The 18,234-nt window shown below is 34.4% G+C and overlaps 1 protein-coding gene across 1 annotated transcript; it reads right to left on the reverse strand.

The window, feature by feature from the left end:
• Positions 1-10,591: 10,591 nt before the first annotated feature.
• On the reverse strand, positions 10,592-12,010 carry LOC146943378 (uncharacterized). The gene has a single exon (XM_085747703.1). The coding sequence runs from the start codon at positions 12,008-12,010 to the stop codon at positions 10,592-10,594; it is 1,419 nt and encodes a 472-aa protein (XP_085603829.1).
• Positions 12,011-18,234: the final 6,224 nt, after the last annotated feature.

An 18,234-nucleotide genomic window follows, 5' to 3' on the forward strand; every position in this document is an offset into this window, starting at 1 on the left:
ATAGACCGAGACGGTTTGATTCTCTTAAATTAACGAAAACTTAAGATCTCCAATTCAGGGAATAATCATTACGATAATTTCAACAAACTTTCGAATTTATGCACACAATTAGTATGGCGTTTATCTTTGCGAGCTAGTGTCATAGGCATTCCAAAAACTAACATTTTATATAATAAAATAAATTAAAATATTAAAGTATTTAAGAATTTACTTCGTATTAGTATTAATACTTCTTGTACTTGGTTTTTGTAAGTGGGCCCTTCACCTTCTTGACTCACAGGGTCTTTGATGGATGTTTTGTTGGTGAAACCAGGAAAATACTACTTCTCAAGAAAAAAAGCTTCAAGAATTTTTTAAGAAATAGTTGGCAAATTTTAATTGGATGATTTATTTGTCCACTTCCTATTTTTCAGCCACACCTCCTTGAATTGTGGCAAATAGTGCATTGTGATTGGCTATTCTTTATTCTTGAAGAATTCTTGATGTTATTTTTCTAGAAATATAGCATTGCTCGTGAAACAAAGGGTAAGCAAAGGAAGACTTTACATGTCATCCCCGTTCATTAAGGTTCAATTATGCAAATTAATGTAATCGTAAAACAAATGAAAATAAGATTGTCTCTTCCTTTTTTTTTTTTTTTTTTATAAAACTAAAAGGTTTTCTGTGCTTTATGGATACATATAAAATTGTTGGTGGGTTTGCTTAACGACTGAAAATTTACACTAAAATGTGGCTACTGTATAGACTTGTTTTATCATGTAGTTTCTTGCCCTAGAAAGTGACAAATTTGGAGAAAATTGAAGGCCTTAGACAGAGTTTTTATTTGCACGGGGATAGCTTTACTTCTTTACATTTAGAGTCATAGTTTTTTTGTTTTTGTTTATAAAATCATATCTAGCCACCCTGTATGAGAGGGTCATGACCAGTGTGATATAGTCATGTATCTTTCTATCATAGTCTTAAATGTGTTTATATACAATCAAAAGTCAATACAACCCTACACATTTTTACAATGATATAGTCATGTTTGGAGAGATGAGAGAAAAAATAAATGGAATGTTAAAATCTTGAAGATTGATAAACTTTAGAAACATATGGTTTTCGGTTGAATAGAAGTAATCATGAAATATAAAATTAGGAAAGGGCGAAGCAAACCTAAGGATTTAATGGAATATGCTCCTTACCTAGTTTGATTTATTAATCAATAATCTTGGAAAGTAATATGTATAATTTGATCTCCTAAAAAAAATGTATAATTTGATTTTAGAGTACAATATAACAATTTTATCCATCTAAATACAAGAAATCAAATACTGGTCATAATCATCCTGGTTAGAACACCCCTCAGCAGATATTATTTCGTTGAAGTCTAGTCATTCTCATTCACCATTGAAGAGAAAATGTATGTCGGCAACTATCATTATTTTCCCTCAACAAGGAACGAAACTTTGAACAAATTTGAGAATTTAATAACCTGTTTTTTTTTTCTTTCTTTCACTAAAGAATTTAATAACCTATTGTTCTTTATTTTGTTACAATTAAAATGAAATCCTTATTTATTACTTTTGTTAGGTCTGCAACAATTTAACCTAATATTTTCCTGCTCATTTGCTGTATTAGGTTAGCAGTAATTTAACCTAACAAATTTCATCTAAAAAAAATGCATCGCACCAATTTCATTCCTATCCTCTTCCCTTTTTTTTTGTACACTTATTTAATACTAAAAAAATGCATCGCACCAATTTCATTCCTATCTTATTGGCTATATCCTTATTCGTATGTCAATCCCTTTACAATAAACTTGTGCGGAGCACGGGTCAAATATCTAATATAAATAAATTATTAATACTAGCGAAAAGATCGGCAATCACGTGCCCGTCTTTCCGCTCTTTTTATTGCGCTAAGGTTTTAAAATTATGAACGGTTATTTTTTATGAAATTTTAATTTTGATTAAAAGTAAAAATATAAATGTTTTTTTACTTTCAAATATAACAAATCAAACTAACCATGATTATCTATTTCAATGAACCAACAATATAACAAAGAAATATAATCTAAATTTTAATTTTTTTAATGACACAAACAACAATCTTTATTATAAAAAAAATTTGTTGTTTAAGAGTATAATTGGAATAAAAAAAAAGTAAGTATAGATACACTCATCTAATTTGTTACACTTTTTAAATGATAAAGGAAAAAACTGAACATTTGTGTTTGTTACACTTTTTAATTTGTTACACTTGGACGTGTTTTCCGGTTCCTATTGCCTCTACAGTTACTACTACTCATAGGGTTTCGGTTCCTGAAACTACAACAATGGCTACTAATACTCGGACAAATCTGATTCCTATTGCATCTTCAGCAATGCTTTTACTACTTAGATGGTGTGGGTTACTATTGCATCTACAACAATGGCTACTACTCAGACGGTCGCTCCCAATCCCAATCCGTCTTTGTCGTCCAACTCTTTCAGTTTTCCTCTTCACAATGTTTTTGATCGTATTTCTCCTTATGAGTTTCCCCATTCTAGCCCGGTGTTGGAGGTTATTTCCCCAATAGAGCACGATGACGTGCATTATGTGGAAGTGGAGCAGTTGCATCAGACATTGCGGGAGTAGTTGGAGAACCCCACGGTTGATGATGCTACTGCCACGCTTCTTGACAATGTGGAACATAACCATTTGAATCCGCGGGAGCTGGTGGAGAGTCCCAAGGGTTCCTATGCGCATGTCCCACACTCATCCCCTATTGAGCACTGTCGCGTCATTTTTCGGATGGTCGAAATGCCATTTTGATTGGCGTTCGTTCCGCTAAATTGTTTTCACGACTGAACATTTAATTCTTTTCAAAAAGAAAGTGGAAAAAGGTTCAAATACCACGTTCTTAGGGATTAAGGGTTCGGGGGTTGGTTATATTTAGGGAAGGTGTTAAGCACCCTAAATATTCGTAGTACTCTACGAGAACCTCTTGATTTTATTTAACTTTTGTGCTATAAACTTGCTTGCTTAAAAAATGGAATTAGCAATGATAAAATAAAATTAGAGACCTAAATTATCTATGTTTTTATTGATTTGGAAGGACACATGTCCTTTGCCTACGTACCCGTGAGGGATCAAAACCTCGTAGTTCGGGGTAGAAATTGACGTTTGATTTGTTTTGTGTTTTTTTTATAGTTTTTGAAAAAGGTTTTAAAATGAAAAGCCAAATGGCAAATGAGAATTTGTTTGTGTTTTTTTTAATTGAAAGAAAAATAGACTCGAAATAGAATTAGAATTGATTGATGATTTGATTAAGAAAGTAATAAAATGAACGATCACTTGATTTAAGATCAAGGTTTGTTTATGAAAATATTTTTGTGATTTTGACATGTTTGCATGTTTTTGTTGTTTTTGAAGATTAATTGAAAATTAGACTTAACGGAGCAATAAAAATAAAAGCGGGTGGATTTGTAGTGACGTTGGATCACTACATAGTCCCTAACCTAATCTTTTTGCATTTTTTTTAATATGTAAAGCTGTAAAGAAATAAAAGACCCACACACGCACGCTATTTTTCGTTTATGTTTACATTGGCCCTAATTACATGTTAAATTTTGCAATAAAATAAATAACAATAATTTAAATGCATGCGATAAAAAATAAAAATAAATAAGATGAGATGAGATACGAACAAGAAATAAAATAGAAATGCATGAGGACGAAAATAAAAATGCTAGAGAAATTAAAATGCGTGAAAGAAAATAGATTTAGGACCAGAGCACTCTGGATTAATTTAATTAACAAGGACCAGATTGTTCTGGAGAATGAAATAATATTAATAGTTAAATTAGGACTAGAGCATTCTGGATTGATTTATATTTAATGACAAAATTTAAATATGCATATGAATGTAATGCGAAAATAAAATAAAAATGAATGCGAAAATCAAATGGACCAGAGCACTCTGGATTGATTTGTATTTAATGACAAAATTTAAATATGCATATGATGTAATGCGAAAATAAAATAAAAATGAATGCGAAAATAAAATGGAGCAGAGCACTCTGGATTGATTTGTATTTAATGACAAAATTTAAATATGCATATGATAACAGTAAACGTAAGAATGTGATGCAAAAAATAATAAAAATGCAAAGGAAATTAAAAATGCATGAAAGAAGTTAAACGAATTTAAAAATGCATGAGAAAGAAAATAAAAGAGCTTAAACGTTATTAAAAATGCATGAGAGAAAAATAAAAGAGGTTAAACGAATAAAAAAAATGCATGAGAAGAAAATAAAAGAGGTTAAACGGAGTTGAAATGCACGAATATAATAAAATGCAATGCAGGGAGGGGGTGCAAGCAGTAAAGTGAGAGGTGCAGGAATTAAGCAGAAATGAAATGGGCCTAGAGGTAAGTGAACTGGGTCAGTGCAGACGGGTTATGGGTCAACCCGGTTCAGGGGAGTATAAATGGGTTTAGACCCATTTCCCTTTCATTTTACCAAAATTTCTTCTCTCTTCAAGCAATTCTCTAACCGGTCTCTCTCTTCTCTCTCCTATTCCAATCTTCTTCTTCTCCAAAACTCCGGTGGAGTGGGTGGTTGCAGGCGGTGGCCGGTGCGGCGGTTAGCCGCCTCCGACGGCGGCGCCGCCGCGGTTAACCCTTTTTTATTTTTTATTTTTTTGCTCTTTCCAACTCTTTTTTTCTCCTCTTTCCAATTCTTCCCTCAAAATCTCCAAACACAACTTACAAAGCCCTAGATCTAGAAAACAAAACGAATCACACTACCTTTGTTCTTTTGAAACGAAAACGGCTGTGGTTCAGTACGTGTGTGTGTCGGTTCGTGGTGGTTTTGGATTTGTAGGTTATGTGATGGCTGTTTTTGAGGCTTGTGTCGTTTGTTAATTTCGACCTTGTGTAAGGTTCATGGTGCCTTGTTCGATTCTGGACGTGATGAATTCGTGTTTGAGAATTGTTACGGCTGATTTGAGTTGGTGTTTGTGTGATGTTGTGATTTGGTTTGGTTGAAGTGAGTTTGCTGGAAAATTGTTGTTGTGATTGCAGGTTCGAAAAAAAAAGAATGAAAGAACTGTTTTTTCTGTGTATTTTGTTGCTGGAAAAATTCCTCCTTTTCTTGGGTGCTAATCGGTTCTACTTATAGAGAGGGTTTGAGACATCCAGTATGTTGAAGGAGCGACAGAAGTCTGCCTTGGCTTGGTACAAGGGGACAGGACAGGCTGTCTTGTGGTGGATTTGGATATTTTATCGGACAAAAATTGAAAATAAACAATAATAATAATAGTAATAATAAAAATAGAAGGACTAAAATAATAAAAATAAAAATAACAATTTAAAATGAATTAACAGGAATTTAAATAAAAGATTAAATAAAAAATAAAAATTGAGAGAAGAGGGCCCGACTCGGAACCAAATATGAGGTATTTTAAAATACCTCTCTGCCGAATTTTTCGCTGAAAAGTCTAAGACTTGATCAGGGTTCGAGGACACGTGTCTGTAATATCTTGGGTCAAAAATTGGGGTATGACAGATGCCCCTATTTAAGTTTTCTTCGTCCGGCGATTTGAAGATGAAATATTTGATTTGACGGGCCGAAGAGACTTAAATACCGAAAGTGCACCAATTTTGACCTAAGATGTTATGAATGCAATGCTTATGAATATCATGGTATGTATGTATGCGATGCAATTATGAATGCAACAAAGATGAACATATGCCGACTGAGGGACAAACGGATAATGATTGTTGGGGAGGAGAGAATGCCAATTACCTTTGAAGTGGTAATAATGAACATTACGAGGAAAGAAACCGTCTATTACTTTTGATGTAGTAAAGACGAAGTATGTTACCTTTGAACTGGTAAAAATGGACATGGTAGAATTTGTCAATTACTTTTGAATTAGTAAAGACGTGCAAGAAGTAAACTTGTCAATTACTTTTGAATTAGTAAAGGACGATGTCTGTTACTTTTGAATTAGTAAAGACGTGCAAGAAGTAGATTTGTCAATTACTTTTGAATTAGTAAAGGACAATGTCTGTTACTTTTGAATTAGTAAAGACGTGCAAGAAGTGAACTTGTCAATTACTTTTGAATTAGTAAAGGACGATGTCTGTTACTTTTGAATTAGTAAAGACGTGCAAGAAGTAGATTTGTCAATTACTTTTGAATTAGTAAAGGACAATGTCTGTTACTTTTGAATTAGTAAAGACGTGCAAGAAGTAGATTTGTCAATTACTTTTGAATTAGTAAAGGACAATGTCTGTTACTTTTGAATTAGTAAAGACGTGCAAGAAGTAGATTTGTCAATTACTTTTGAATTAGTAAAGGACAATGTCTGTTACTTTTGAATTAGTAAAGAACGATGTCTGTTACTTTTGAATTAGTAAAGACGTGCAAGAAGTAGATTTGTCAATTACTTTTGAATTAGTAAAGGACAATGTCTGTTACTTTTGAATTAGTAAAGACGTGCAAGAAGTAGATTTGTCAATTACTTTTGAATTAGTAAAGGACAATGTCTGTTACTTTTGAATTAGTAAAGACGTGCAAGAAGTAGATTTGTCAATTACTTTTGAATTAGTAAAGGACAATGTCTGTTACTTTTGAATTAGTAAAGACGTGCAAGAAGTAGATTTGTCAATTACTTTTGAATTAATAAAGGACAATGTCTGTTACCTTTGAACTGGTAAAGACGAACAAGAAATAAATTTGTCTATTACCTTTGAAGTAGTAAAGACGCATCTGTCACCGTGAATTAGGTGAAGACCCACAATGCAGGAGAGAAACTATCTATTACTTTTGAAGTAGTAAAGACGTGTCTATTACCTTTGAAACGGCAAAGACGAACATAATGAGAAATGAAACCGTCTATTACTTTTGAATTAGTAAAGACGTGTGTGTTTAACAAAAGACACTTAAGATAAGGTTTGAACAATTTACTGGGGAGATTTGGATAGACATTGGTAAAGATGAATATTTGGTGGGACCTGCCACTTGAAACAAATTTGATTGGTGACGCTCTTTGAATCAGTCCTATTGGGGATGACACTATTGAAATTGAATTGTGATTCCAAACTGTTCATTAGTTGGAACTGGTCGTTTGAAACATGATGAAAGTAAACCTGATCGGTCCGTTGGTGGACTTGGTGACTTGAAACAAGATAAAAAGGTAAACCCAAGCGTCCGTTGGTGAACTTTGTGACTTGAAACAAAAAGTAAACTCAAGCGTTCGTTGGTGAACTGACAGCTTGACGTGATTGATATGTGAAGTGTTAATCTTTGTTCATTACCATGAGGTGATTTATCTGTGTGTACCGTTCGAGCCTTCCAGCGTCTAAATAAACGGTTATATTCCCCCTTTTAACGGTCATGAATAGTGAAAAGTAACCCCTTTTTCTTTCCCCCTAACGGCTACATTCCTCCCTCCTTCTATAAATACTTCACATTCATCTCTTATTTTTTTCACAACCTCCATCCTCATTCTTTCTTAAAATGACTATATTCCTTCTCATTGTCATCACTCTCCTTGCATTCATTCTTCTACTCATCGACATCTTCCATTATGAAGAAATAGATGAAGAAATGGCGTTTCTAAGAGAGATTGAAGTCGCAATAGCGGTATTGCTTGGTTTACCGTTACTGATCCTGGCTTGGACTATGGAGATTTGTTCTCGTAGAAATCGCGGTTAGAATAATAATCTCTGCTATGAAATGTATTTTTTTCTTTTTCTTTTTTTTTTTTTGACAGAGGCATCATCCAACATTTGGTCAGACTTGCAGAGTTTAAATGTCCTTGAGATGGATGTTGATGTATGTTTCCTCTACCGTACAAGTTGCTTATGCATTCCAAAAGACATGAAAAAGTTTAAAATTTTTTTGCTTTAAGTATTCATATCAAAAAAAATAGAAGAAAACTTTTGCACACCAAATAAACGAGAATTTCAAATAAATAGGCATAGGCTCAAATTAATGTAATGGAGTGGTAGCATGCCAAAAGCGTGGCTCCACAGATTTTAAAAAATTTGGAAAATGGTAATTATAAAGGGAAAGGTACGTTGAACACAATAACCGTTATACTCCCTGACAACTTTGAATTCCACTGTTCCGAGTCATTGATTTGCAGATGCTTCATAGCGGAGATCCTTTTGACAGTTGAAAATGCCCCAGATGAACCATGTCTGATTTGATGCAGTTACCTTGCCATAAATTGGAGGACTTTTTACGACTGAAATGCCCCAAGCTTCGAATTGGATGTTCTTTGATAGCAGGCATGCCCCAAGCGGATTGTTATTGATTGGATGTAGTTACTTTGTCATTTGATCCTTAATTTTTGCATAGATCGCCTTTTTTAGGTTTTCAATCTATCAGGATAATCATTTTTGTTTATGTCTCTAATTTTTGCCTGGACCGCCCTTTCAGGTTTTCAATCCACCGAGACGCTCATTTTTGCCTGAGTCGCTTTATCATGTTTGTGACTCATCGAGCTTTCATTTTTTGACAAAGTATTTCTTGACTGCATCTGGACATACAAGTTTGCTACCATGGATTGTAATTTGGCATCCATTTGCCCCCGGAATTGGGTAAAACACTTTTGAGCACAAAGTCGCTTTTTGACATTCGCGGGGACGAACTTTATTTGTCGCATACTTGCTTTATCCTTTTGACATAACTGTCCAAGACATACAGTGGCAACACTTTTATATCACTGGAACTTCTGTTGACGGGACTTTGACTTCCACGAGAAGCACTGCCTTTACGTTGTATATTGAGGGATAGAGAGGGATTGCCCCTGTTGAAGTGTGTACTGAAGTACAATACCCATGTGAGGCAAATTGTGTCAGTCTTTGTACATGAATGTCCTCTCCTGGACAAATCTTTCTTGATAATTGCGGCTTCGACGACCAAAATGCCCCAGTATGCGAGAAATCTCATTGGAAATTTCTTCATCATCCTCCTCTTCAGTCTTGGATATAAGGAACTCAAAGTCGAGAGAGAGTACAGGGTTTAAGTGTTCAACGGGTTTAATAATGCATGATTTGATTATTGATATAAACATTATGATTATGCAGATATGTGGAGATGATTAAAGGAAAATATTTTTTTGGTTTTTTGTATTACCATTTTTTCCAGAAAAGCACAAAAATAAAACAAAGTCGGGATCGAAGCGACTTTTTATTAATGATGAAAATACATAAAGCAGAAAGCCCTAAACAAGTTCACTTCCGTTTCGGGTGGGACGGGAGGATTTTTTTTTTTTTTTGTTTTGAAAAAACATAAAGCAACAAACAAACATATTATTTGAACAAATGAGTAGTAGAAATCAGCAAAAACTCAATTGCAGTGTATGCATTCCATTAATTTGCACATCCGAAAGGTATGAGATCGACTTCAATCAACTTTCGGACCTCTTCCCTCAAAGGATAGCACTGCTTAGTGTCGTGACCTAGCCCCCCTTGATGAAAGGCACAACAGAGGTCAGGTCTCCATCGAGCTGGCAATTTCTTCGGTTTTAGAGGAAGTGGCCTTGTCCGAACAAGGTTCCTCTCAAGCAAATACGGAAGCAACTTGGCGTACTTCATAGGGATCGGGTCATACTGCGGAGCTTTCTGAGCCTGTGTCGAGGCTGTTGTTGATGTCGTTTAAACTGGGGTTGATGACCCTGATTTTGAACAGCATTCATGGTGGGCCTAACAACGGCAATAGAGTGAGGAGCCAGATGATGTGGTTGAAGTAGTACTTTTATATCTGGGTCCTCAAAGGACCATGATTTATCTTTGATCAACTTCTGCACTTCATCCCTCAAAGCATAACACTGCTCCGTGTCATGACCTGGCGCCCCCTGATGGAAAACACATGTGCGGTCAACGCGGTACCACGGTGGTAAGGGATTTGGCACACGAGGCGGTAGCTTTGTTTGAACAAGTTTCTTCTTAAGCAAGATGGGAAGCAAAATCGCATACTTGATAGGAATTGGGTCGAATTGCGATGCTCTCTGAGCCTGATTCTGAGAAGTAACCGACTGAGGGGCCGAACTCAGAGGAGTGCGCTGATGCAGAGCCTGTTGTCGAGGCTGTTGTATGCACATTGGTTGATAAGGTGGCTGAAGCCTTTGTTTGACAAACGGTGATTGCTTTGTAGCCATCAATGAAGATACTAGGCTAGTTAATTTCTCCACCTCAACCCGAAGTGTTGTTATCTTTCCACGAAGTTCATGGACTTCTTGCTCCAGCTGATCAAGTTGATGTGTTTGCACGAGTGTTTGCATATGCGAGCCGAATTTGGAGGAAGACATCGGACCACTTTTGACCTTTTGGACAAGAAAATTTGGTGAGACTCGAGTTTTGAATTTATGAAATGCAAGATGATGCATGATATGTTTATGCAAAAACAGATATGTTATTTTTTTTTGTTTTGTTTATCGAAGGACTTATAACAGCAATTTCCGTAAACATCATGATTCAAAAATTTCATTGAAATAAACACAAGGTAATTTCCTTTTAACAAAACCGAGCCGAGGATAGACTCCAAAGTACATGATGGAAAGCTTGAAAGAAAAGAGAACAAATGGGAAATTCTTGAACCCCTGAAGCATATTACTCCTCAAAGTCTGGGTGTGCCCCTGCGAAGAGATCCATGCGTCTCTTTTTCCTCCCAGGACAAATCTTGTCCAGCAAATCCTGGTCTTCTTGGATAAAGGCTTTCAATCTAGCATTTTCATCTTTTTCCTTGCGATTAGCCCGAATCTGCTGATCTAATAGATTCTTCACAGTATCTAATTCTCGATCCCTCTCGCGGTATTTCCCTTCCCACATGGACTTCTCACGTCTTTCGATGTCCAACTGCTTCTGATATCCATCCAAGGACTCGAGAGGTAAAGGTAAAGGTATAGCTGAAATGGTTGAGGTCACCAATCTCTGTCGAGGGTAAGGTATCTTCAGTTTATTGGCTCGATCAATGACCCACTGGACATAATCTTCATGAGTAATAAACGACCTCCTTCCTAACTGATTTCTATCTTTTCTGACAATGGAATACCAGGCTTTCTCAAACTGCGTTCTTTGATTTACTTCATCCTTTTTGTAGAGGAAGAAGTCATTGTCGAGGATGAGGTACACGGGATTCATCTCCATATAATACCCAAACTGTCGTCTAGCAAGAACTGGGCTATAGCTAATTCCACCGCGCGTACCAAGAAGAGGTACGTTGTTGAAGTCCCCGCAACTGTTGATGATGAATTCTGGGTCACATGCTGGGTTAAACCAAACTATGTCTTTTGGGGTCCAGGTCATGAGTTTTTGGGACCAAGAGATTCGTTCTGGTCGAAGTTTAGGACGGGGTAAGTGTGAGGTAATCCAACAGTGGAGTAAAGGTGTGCAGCAAATGATGGTCCCTTTTCCCTTACGAGTGCGTTCATGAATAGAAATATAGGTGTCAGCGAGCAAAACAGGAACCGGGTTTCGGGTTAAGAAGATCCGAATGGCATTCATGTCAACAAAATTGTCAACATTTGGGAAGAGAATTATACCATAGATAAGCAGGGCAATGATAGACTCAAAAGCATTGGTTTTGGATTTCTCAAAGCAAATGGCGGCTTTTTGGTGAAGGAAATTGTAGGATAGGCACTGGAGGCCATCTTTAAGGGTGAATTCGTCTTTTATATCGGCTACCTCAAGGTGAAGGGCTTTTGCGATGGTACGGATATTAGGAGTGAGTCCAAAGGACTGGAAGGGTACTTCGTTGAGCACGGGTAAACCAACAAAATGAGAGTACTCCTCTAAGGTAGGGACAAGCTGAAAATCTGGGAATGTGAAGCAATGATAGATCGGATCGTAGAACTGAACCAAAGTATTGAGGAGCACCACATCCACTTTTGTCCTGAGGACATCGAGTAAATTACCATACTGCTTCTGAAAATAATCTGGGTCCTTCACCATCTTTGTCAAGCTCTTTAAACTTTCTGTATCCGGACTTTTGAATTTATACCCATGAGTTCTCCTTCCAACACTTTCCATGTCCTATGATGTTTATAAGAAACTTATATAAGTTCTTCGATATTTTAATGGATGGAAAAAAAATATTTATGGATGAATGCATGTATGCATGATTTATGCTACACAAACGGTGAAAACATGGTGAAGTATAAGTCCATAATTTTGGAGTCAAGGGTAACAACGCCATTTGGTAAGGACTATGGTTTAATTTGCACTTGTAACAAGGGTTCTACCAAGTTCCCAAAGTCCAACCCCCTCCGAATTTTATTGGATACCGAGAAAACACCCGGTCCAACAACGTTCGTAGGAAAGTCTCGTTCGAGTGTAGTATCGCGTGTCGACTAATTCCGAGAAAACACCCGGTTAGCCACCGCACTACGTCCTAAAAAGCCAAGATGGGTTAAGGGTTACTAAAGGTCCTTAGCGTGCAAACGGAAACTTAAGAGCAATAAAGTCTAAACGTGAAAACACACGCCGACAAATATCACTTCAAGCTCCTCCGCTAAGTGTGATCATCTCACATGTGCCAAGACACGAGTATACTCTCGGTATGCCACTATGAGTTCACCACGCCTATCTTATATTTCCCTCAAGTCCGGGTGTAGGACTTATCTCACCACTCACGTTTAGAAAGGAGAAAGAAGAAAGAGAACAAATATACACGTAATTTCCATCTTTTATTTAAAAAACATTTTTTTTTAGCAAATTTATAACACAAATTTTAAATAATGCCAAGTTAGGCTTAACCCTCTTACTTAAAATCCCCAGTGAAGTCGCCATTTCTGTCGCGTCATTTTTCGGATGGTCGAAATGCCATTTTGATTGGCGTTCGTTCCGCTAAATTGTTTTCACGACTGAACATTTAATTCTTTTCAAAAAGAAAGTGGAAAAAGGTTCAAATACCACGTTCTTAGGGATTAAGGGTTCGGGGGTTGGTTATATTTAGGGAAGGTGTTAAGCACCCTAAATATTCGTAGTACTCTACGAGAACCTCTTGATTTTATTTAACTTTTGTGCTATAAACTTGCTTGCTTAAAAAATGGAATTAGCAATGATAAAATAAAATTAGAGACCTAAATTATCTATGTTTTTATTGATTTGGAAGGACACATGTCCTTTGCCTACGTACCCGTGAGGGATCAAAACCTCGTAGTTCGGGGTAGAAATTGACGTTTGATTTGTTTTGTGTTTTTTTTATAGTTTTTGAAAAAGGTTTTAAAATGAAAAGCCAAATGGCAAATGAGAATTTGTTTGTGTTTTTTTTAATTGAAAGAAAAATAGACTCGAAATAGAATTAGAATTGATTGATGATTTGATTAAGAAAGTAATAAAATGAACGATCACTTGATTTAAGATCAAGGTTTGTTTATGAAAATATTTTTGTGATTTTGACATGTTTGCATGTTTTTGTTGTTTTTGAAGATTAATTGAAAATTAGACTTAACGGAGCAATAAAAATAAAAGCGGGTGGATTTGTAGTGACGTTGGATCACTACATAGTCCCTAACCTAATCTTTTTGCATTTTTTTTAATATGTAAAGCTGTAAAGAAATAAAAGACCCACACACGCACGCTATTTTTCGTTTATGTTTACATTGGCCCTAATTACATGTTAAATTTTGCAATAAAATAAATAACAATAATTTAAATGCATGCGATAAAAAATAAAAATAAATAAGATGAGATGAGATACGAACAAGAAATAAAATAGAAATGCATGAGGACGAAAATAAAAATGCTAGAGAAATTAAAATGCGTGAAAGAAAATAGATTTAGGACCAGAGCACTCTGGATTAATTTAATTAACAAGGACCAGATTGTTCTGGAGAATGAAATAATATTAATAGTTAAATTAGGACTAGAGCATTCTGGATTGATTTATATTTAATGACAAAATTTAAATATGCATATGAATGTAATGCGAAAATAAAATAAAAATGAATGCGAAAATCAAATGGACCAGAGCACTCTGGATTGATTTGTATTTAATGACAAAATTTAAATATGCATATGATGTAATGCGAAAATAAAATAAAAATGAATGCGAAAATAAAATGGAGCAGAGCACTCTGGATTGATTTGTATTTAATGACAAAATTTAAATATGCATATGATAACAGTAAACGTAAGAATGTGATGCAAAAAATAATAAAAATGCAAAGGAAATTAAAAATGCATGAAAGAAGTTAAACGAATTTAAAAATGCATGAGAAAGAAAATAAAAGAGCTTAAACGTTATTAAAAATGCATGAGAGAAAAATAAAAGAGGTTAAACGAATAAAAAAAATGCATGAGAAGAAAATAAAAGAGGTTAAACGGAGTTGAAATGCACGAATATAATAAAATGCAATGCAGGGAGGGGGTGCAAGCAGTAAAGTGAGAGGTGCAGGAATTAAGCAGAAATGAAATGGGCCTAGAGGTAAGTGAACTGGGTCAGTGCAGACGGGTTATGGGTCAACCCGGTTCAGGGGAGTATAAATGGGTTTAGACCCATTTCCCTTTCATTTTACCAAAATTTCTTCTCTCTTCAAGCAATTCTCTAACCGGTCTCTCTCTTCTCTCTCCTATTCCAATCTTCTTCTTCTCCAAAACTCCGGTGGAGTGGGTGGTTGCAGGCGGTGGCCGGTGCGGCGGTTAGCCGCCTCCGACGGCGGCGCCGCCGCGGTTAACCCTTTTTTATTTTTTATTTTTTTGCTCTTTCCAACTCTTTTTTTCTCCTCTTTCCAATTCTTCCCTCAAAATCTCCAAACACAACTTACAAAGCCCTAGATCTAGAAAACAAAACGAATCACACTACCTTTGTTCTTTTGAAACGAAAACGGCTGTGGTTCAGTACGTGTGTGTGTCGGTTCGTGGTGGTTTTGGATTTGTAGGTTATGTGATGGCTGTTTTTGAGGCTTGTGTCGTTTGTTAATTTCGACCTTGTGTAAGGTTCATGGTGCCTTGTTCGATTCTGGACGTGATGAATTCGTGTTTGAGAATTGTTACGGCTGATTTGAGTTGGTGTTTGTGTGATGTTGTGATTTGGTTTGGTTGAAGTGAGTTTGCTGGAAAATTGTTGTTGTGATTGCAGGTTCGAAAAAAAAAGAATGAAAGAACTGTTTTTTCTGTGTATTTTGTTGCTGGAAAAATTCCTCCTTTTCTTGGGTGCTAATCGGTTCTACTTATAGAGAGGGTTTGAGACATCCAGTATGTTGAAGGAGCGACAGAAGTCTGCCTTGGCTTGGTACAAGGGGACAGGACAGGCTGTCTTGTGGTGGATTTGGATATTTTATCGGACAAAAATTGAAAATAAACAATAATAATAATAGTAATAATAAAAATAGAAGGACTAAAATAATAAAAATAAAAATAACAATTTAAAATGAATTAACAGGAATTTAAATAAAAGATTAAATAAAAAATAAAAATTGAGAGAAGAGGGCCCGACTCGGAACCAAATATGAGGTATTTTAAAATACCTCTCTGCCGAATTTTTCGCTGAAAAGTCTAAGACTTGATCAGGGTTCGAGGACACGTGTCTGTAATATCTTGGGTCAAAAATTGGGGTATGACAAGCACAATGACGTGCATGAGGTATCTGTTGAATTGTTACAGGTTCGTACGAATTATATTGTTGAGCACGATGACGTGCAATCTTGTTTCCTCGGAGGCCCCCTCTTTGTTCGTTCCATTGATGCTTCATTGGTGGCACAAGATGCCGTGGAGAGGTCCCATGCTGTCCCGCGCATTTACATTTAAATCATGCATCTGAGAAGTTTTTAAACTTTGAACTATTTTGCCCTGTGCTAAATTTTTTGTCCAAGAAATTAATTAAGAATAAAATGATATATGTTTATTTTTTTTGGGTTTATTTTAATAAAAAAGAAATTAATTAAGAATAAAATTGTTATTTTTTTTCTAGATTTATTTTTTTGGCCAGTGTGTTGGATAGATACATTTCATGTTTTAAGTGAAAGGACAGAGTATAATTAGGTTTGTTTGACAATATTTGTTTGCTTTCATCTACTAACTATCTATTAAAAGAAATGCCTCATGAATTTCCATTTTTGCCCTCATTAAGGGCAATTTGGCCATTCAATATATTATCAAACTTTGGTTGTGCCACCTCACCAAACTTTTTATTAAATATTTTCATAAATCAATTAAATATTTTTTTTTATTTTTTTAAATATCTTATAGGATCACCTCGCCAGTTGGCCTATTTAAGATACCATTTGATCCGGCTTTTTCTCAACTTTTCTACATTGTTAAGGAGAAGTTAGGTCAAACACAATATCAATTAAGTATTTACTAAAATAAAAGTATTTTTTGTAATACATAAAATTGAATGGAATGAGCTTTAGCCAAAAGTTGTTGAATGCTACTTCAAAAAACTACTTTTCGACAATTTATTTCGCAAGCACCTCTCTTCATGTCATGCTGGAAACCTTTTACTTTATTTTTTAATATTATTTTTCAATATGTTTTTTTCTTCCATTTAATTTATTTTATTTTTCTGAACCGTTCCATTTAATTTTATTATATTTTTTTCAAAGAAATTTTATTGTCTTTTTATCACTTATATATTTAATTTGAATATCGTTTAATCATCACAACCTCACAAATATTTTTATTCACGTTGTCATTTAATGATACCAAATATTTTTATTTCCTTTTTTCAACCTCGCAAATATATACACTCACATACATTAGTGTTTAGAGTAATATTTTATGTCCGTCTGTATTTTTTTTTTTGACAAAATAAAAGATTCATTCATTCAAATTGAAAGAGTACATCGATATAATGCAAATTCGCTAAAAACAAAAAGGATGAATCTGTGAACAGGCTCACAACATCCATGTTAATAGCATAAAACGGCAAAGTACAAATGCCTACACATATGACTATATTTAAATCTCCGGAATAACCATGTTCCCGGATCTGCAACGTGGATGACGCCAAAGTCATTGATTGGATCTGCACTGGATCGAAGCTGATCTGACAATCTGGAGCGATCAAATATCTGAGAGAAACAAGAAAAACAAACAACGTCGCACAAAGACGACGAACAACCAATGTCGCACGAAGACGACGAAATCACAAAATAAAACGAAATAGATGTGAAAATCACTTATTTCAATAAAAGGGAAATAGAAAAACGAGTTAGAGGGGTGATTTTGGGTCAAAAATTGACCCTAAATCACCCCTCTTTGGTGGATGTCCGTATGTTTTTTTGTTACGCAAATGCGTAAAAAAAATATTAGCATTGCATAATGCGTATAATTAATTTTATAAAATTTGGATTTTAATTAAAAGTACAAGTATAGATGCCTAAAAAAATTATACTTATGTATATTTTGCACCTTTATATTGTAATAAACTAGGCATATCTTTTTCTTATTAAAAAAAAGTAAACAAATATGTTTCACAATTTATTTCACAAGCACCTCTCTTCATGTCACGTTGGAAACCTTTTATTTTATTTTTTAATATTATTTTTCAATATATTTTTTTCTTTCATTTAATTTATTTTATTTTTTTGAACCGTTCCATTTAATTTTATTATATTTTTTTAAATAAATTTTATTGTCTTTTTATCACTTATATATTTAATTTGAATATCGTTTAATCATCACAACCTCACAAATATTTTTATTTACGTTGTCATTTAATGATACCAAATATTTACGTCAAAAAAAAACCTCGCAAATAAATACGCTCACATACATTACTGTTTAGAGTAATATTTTATGTCCGTCTGTTTTTTTTGTTACTCTAATGCATAAAAAAAATTAGCATTGCATAATGCGTATAATTATTTTTATAAAATTTGGATTTTAATTAAAAGTACAAGTATAGATGCCTTAAAATATTATACTTATGTATATTTTGCACCTTTATATTGTAATAAACTAGGCATATCTTTTTCTTATTAAAAAAAAACTAAACATATATGTTTCAATGATACCAACAATGTAACAAATATAATATTATATAATATAAATTCTTATAACGAAATTTGTTGTAGAGTATAATTGAAAAAGAAAAAAACCAACTATTTTGATATTATTTATGTTATTATTTGAGCCTCCTTAAATTATTTCTCCTATTCAAACATAATGTCCTTTATATGATGATACGAATTTGTACTCATGTTAGACAAAATAAACTTCATTGAGTAAATATAGTATTTGTAAAAAAAATATCTTTTACATTTTTACCCTTTAAAAAATATTTTAAATTTTTTTATTTATTATGTTAA

This window comes from Medicago sativa, chromosome 2, assembly GCF_051527215.1.
Source record: "Medicago sativa cultivar Bolivia chromosome 2, Bolivia_mono, whole genome shotgun sequence".
Classification (NCBI taxonomy): domain Eukaryota; kingdom Viridiplantae; phylum Streptophyta; class Magnoliopsida; order Fabales; family Fabaceae; genus Medicago; species Medicago sativa.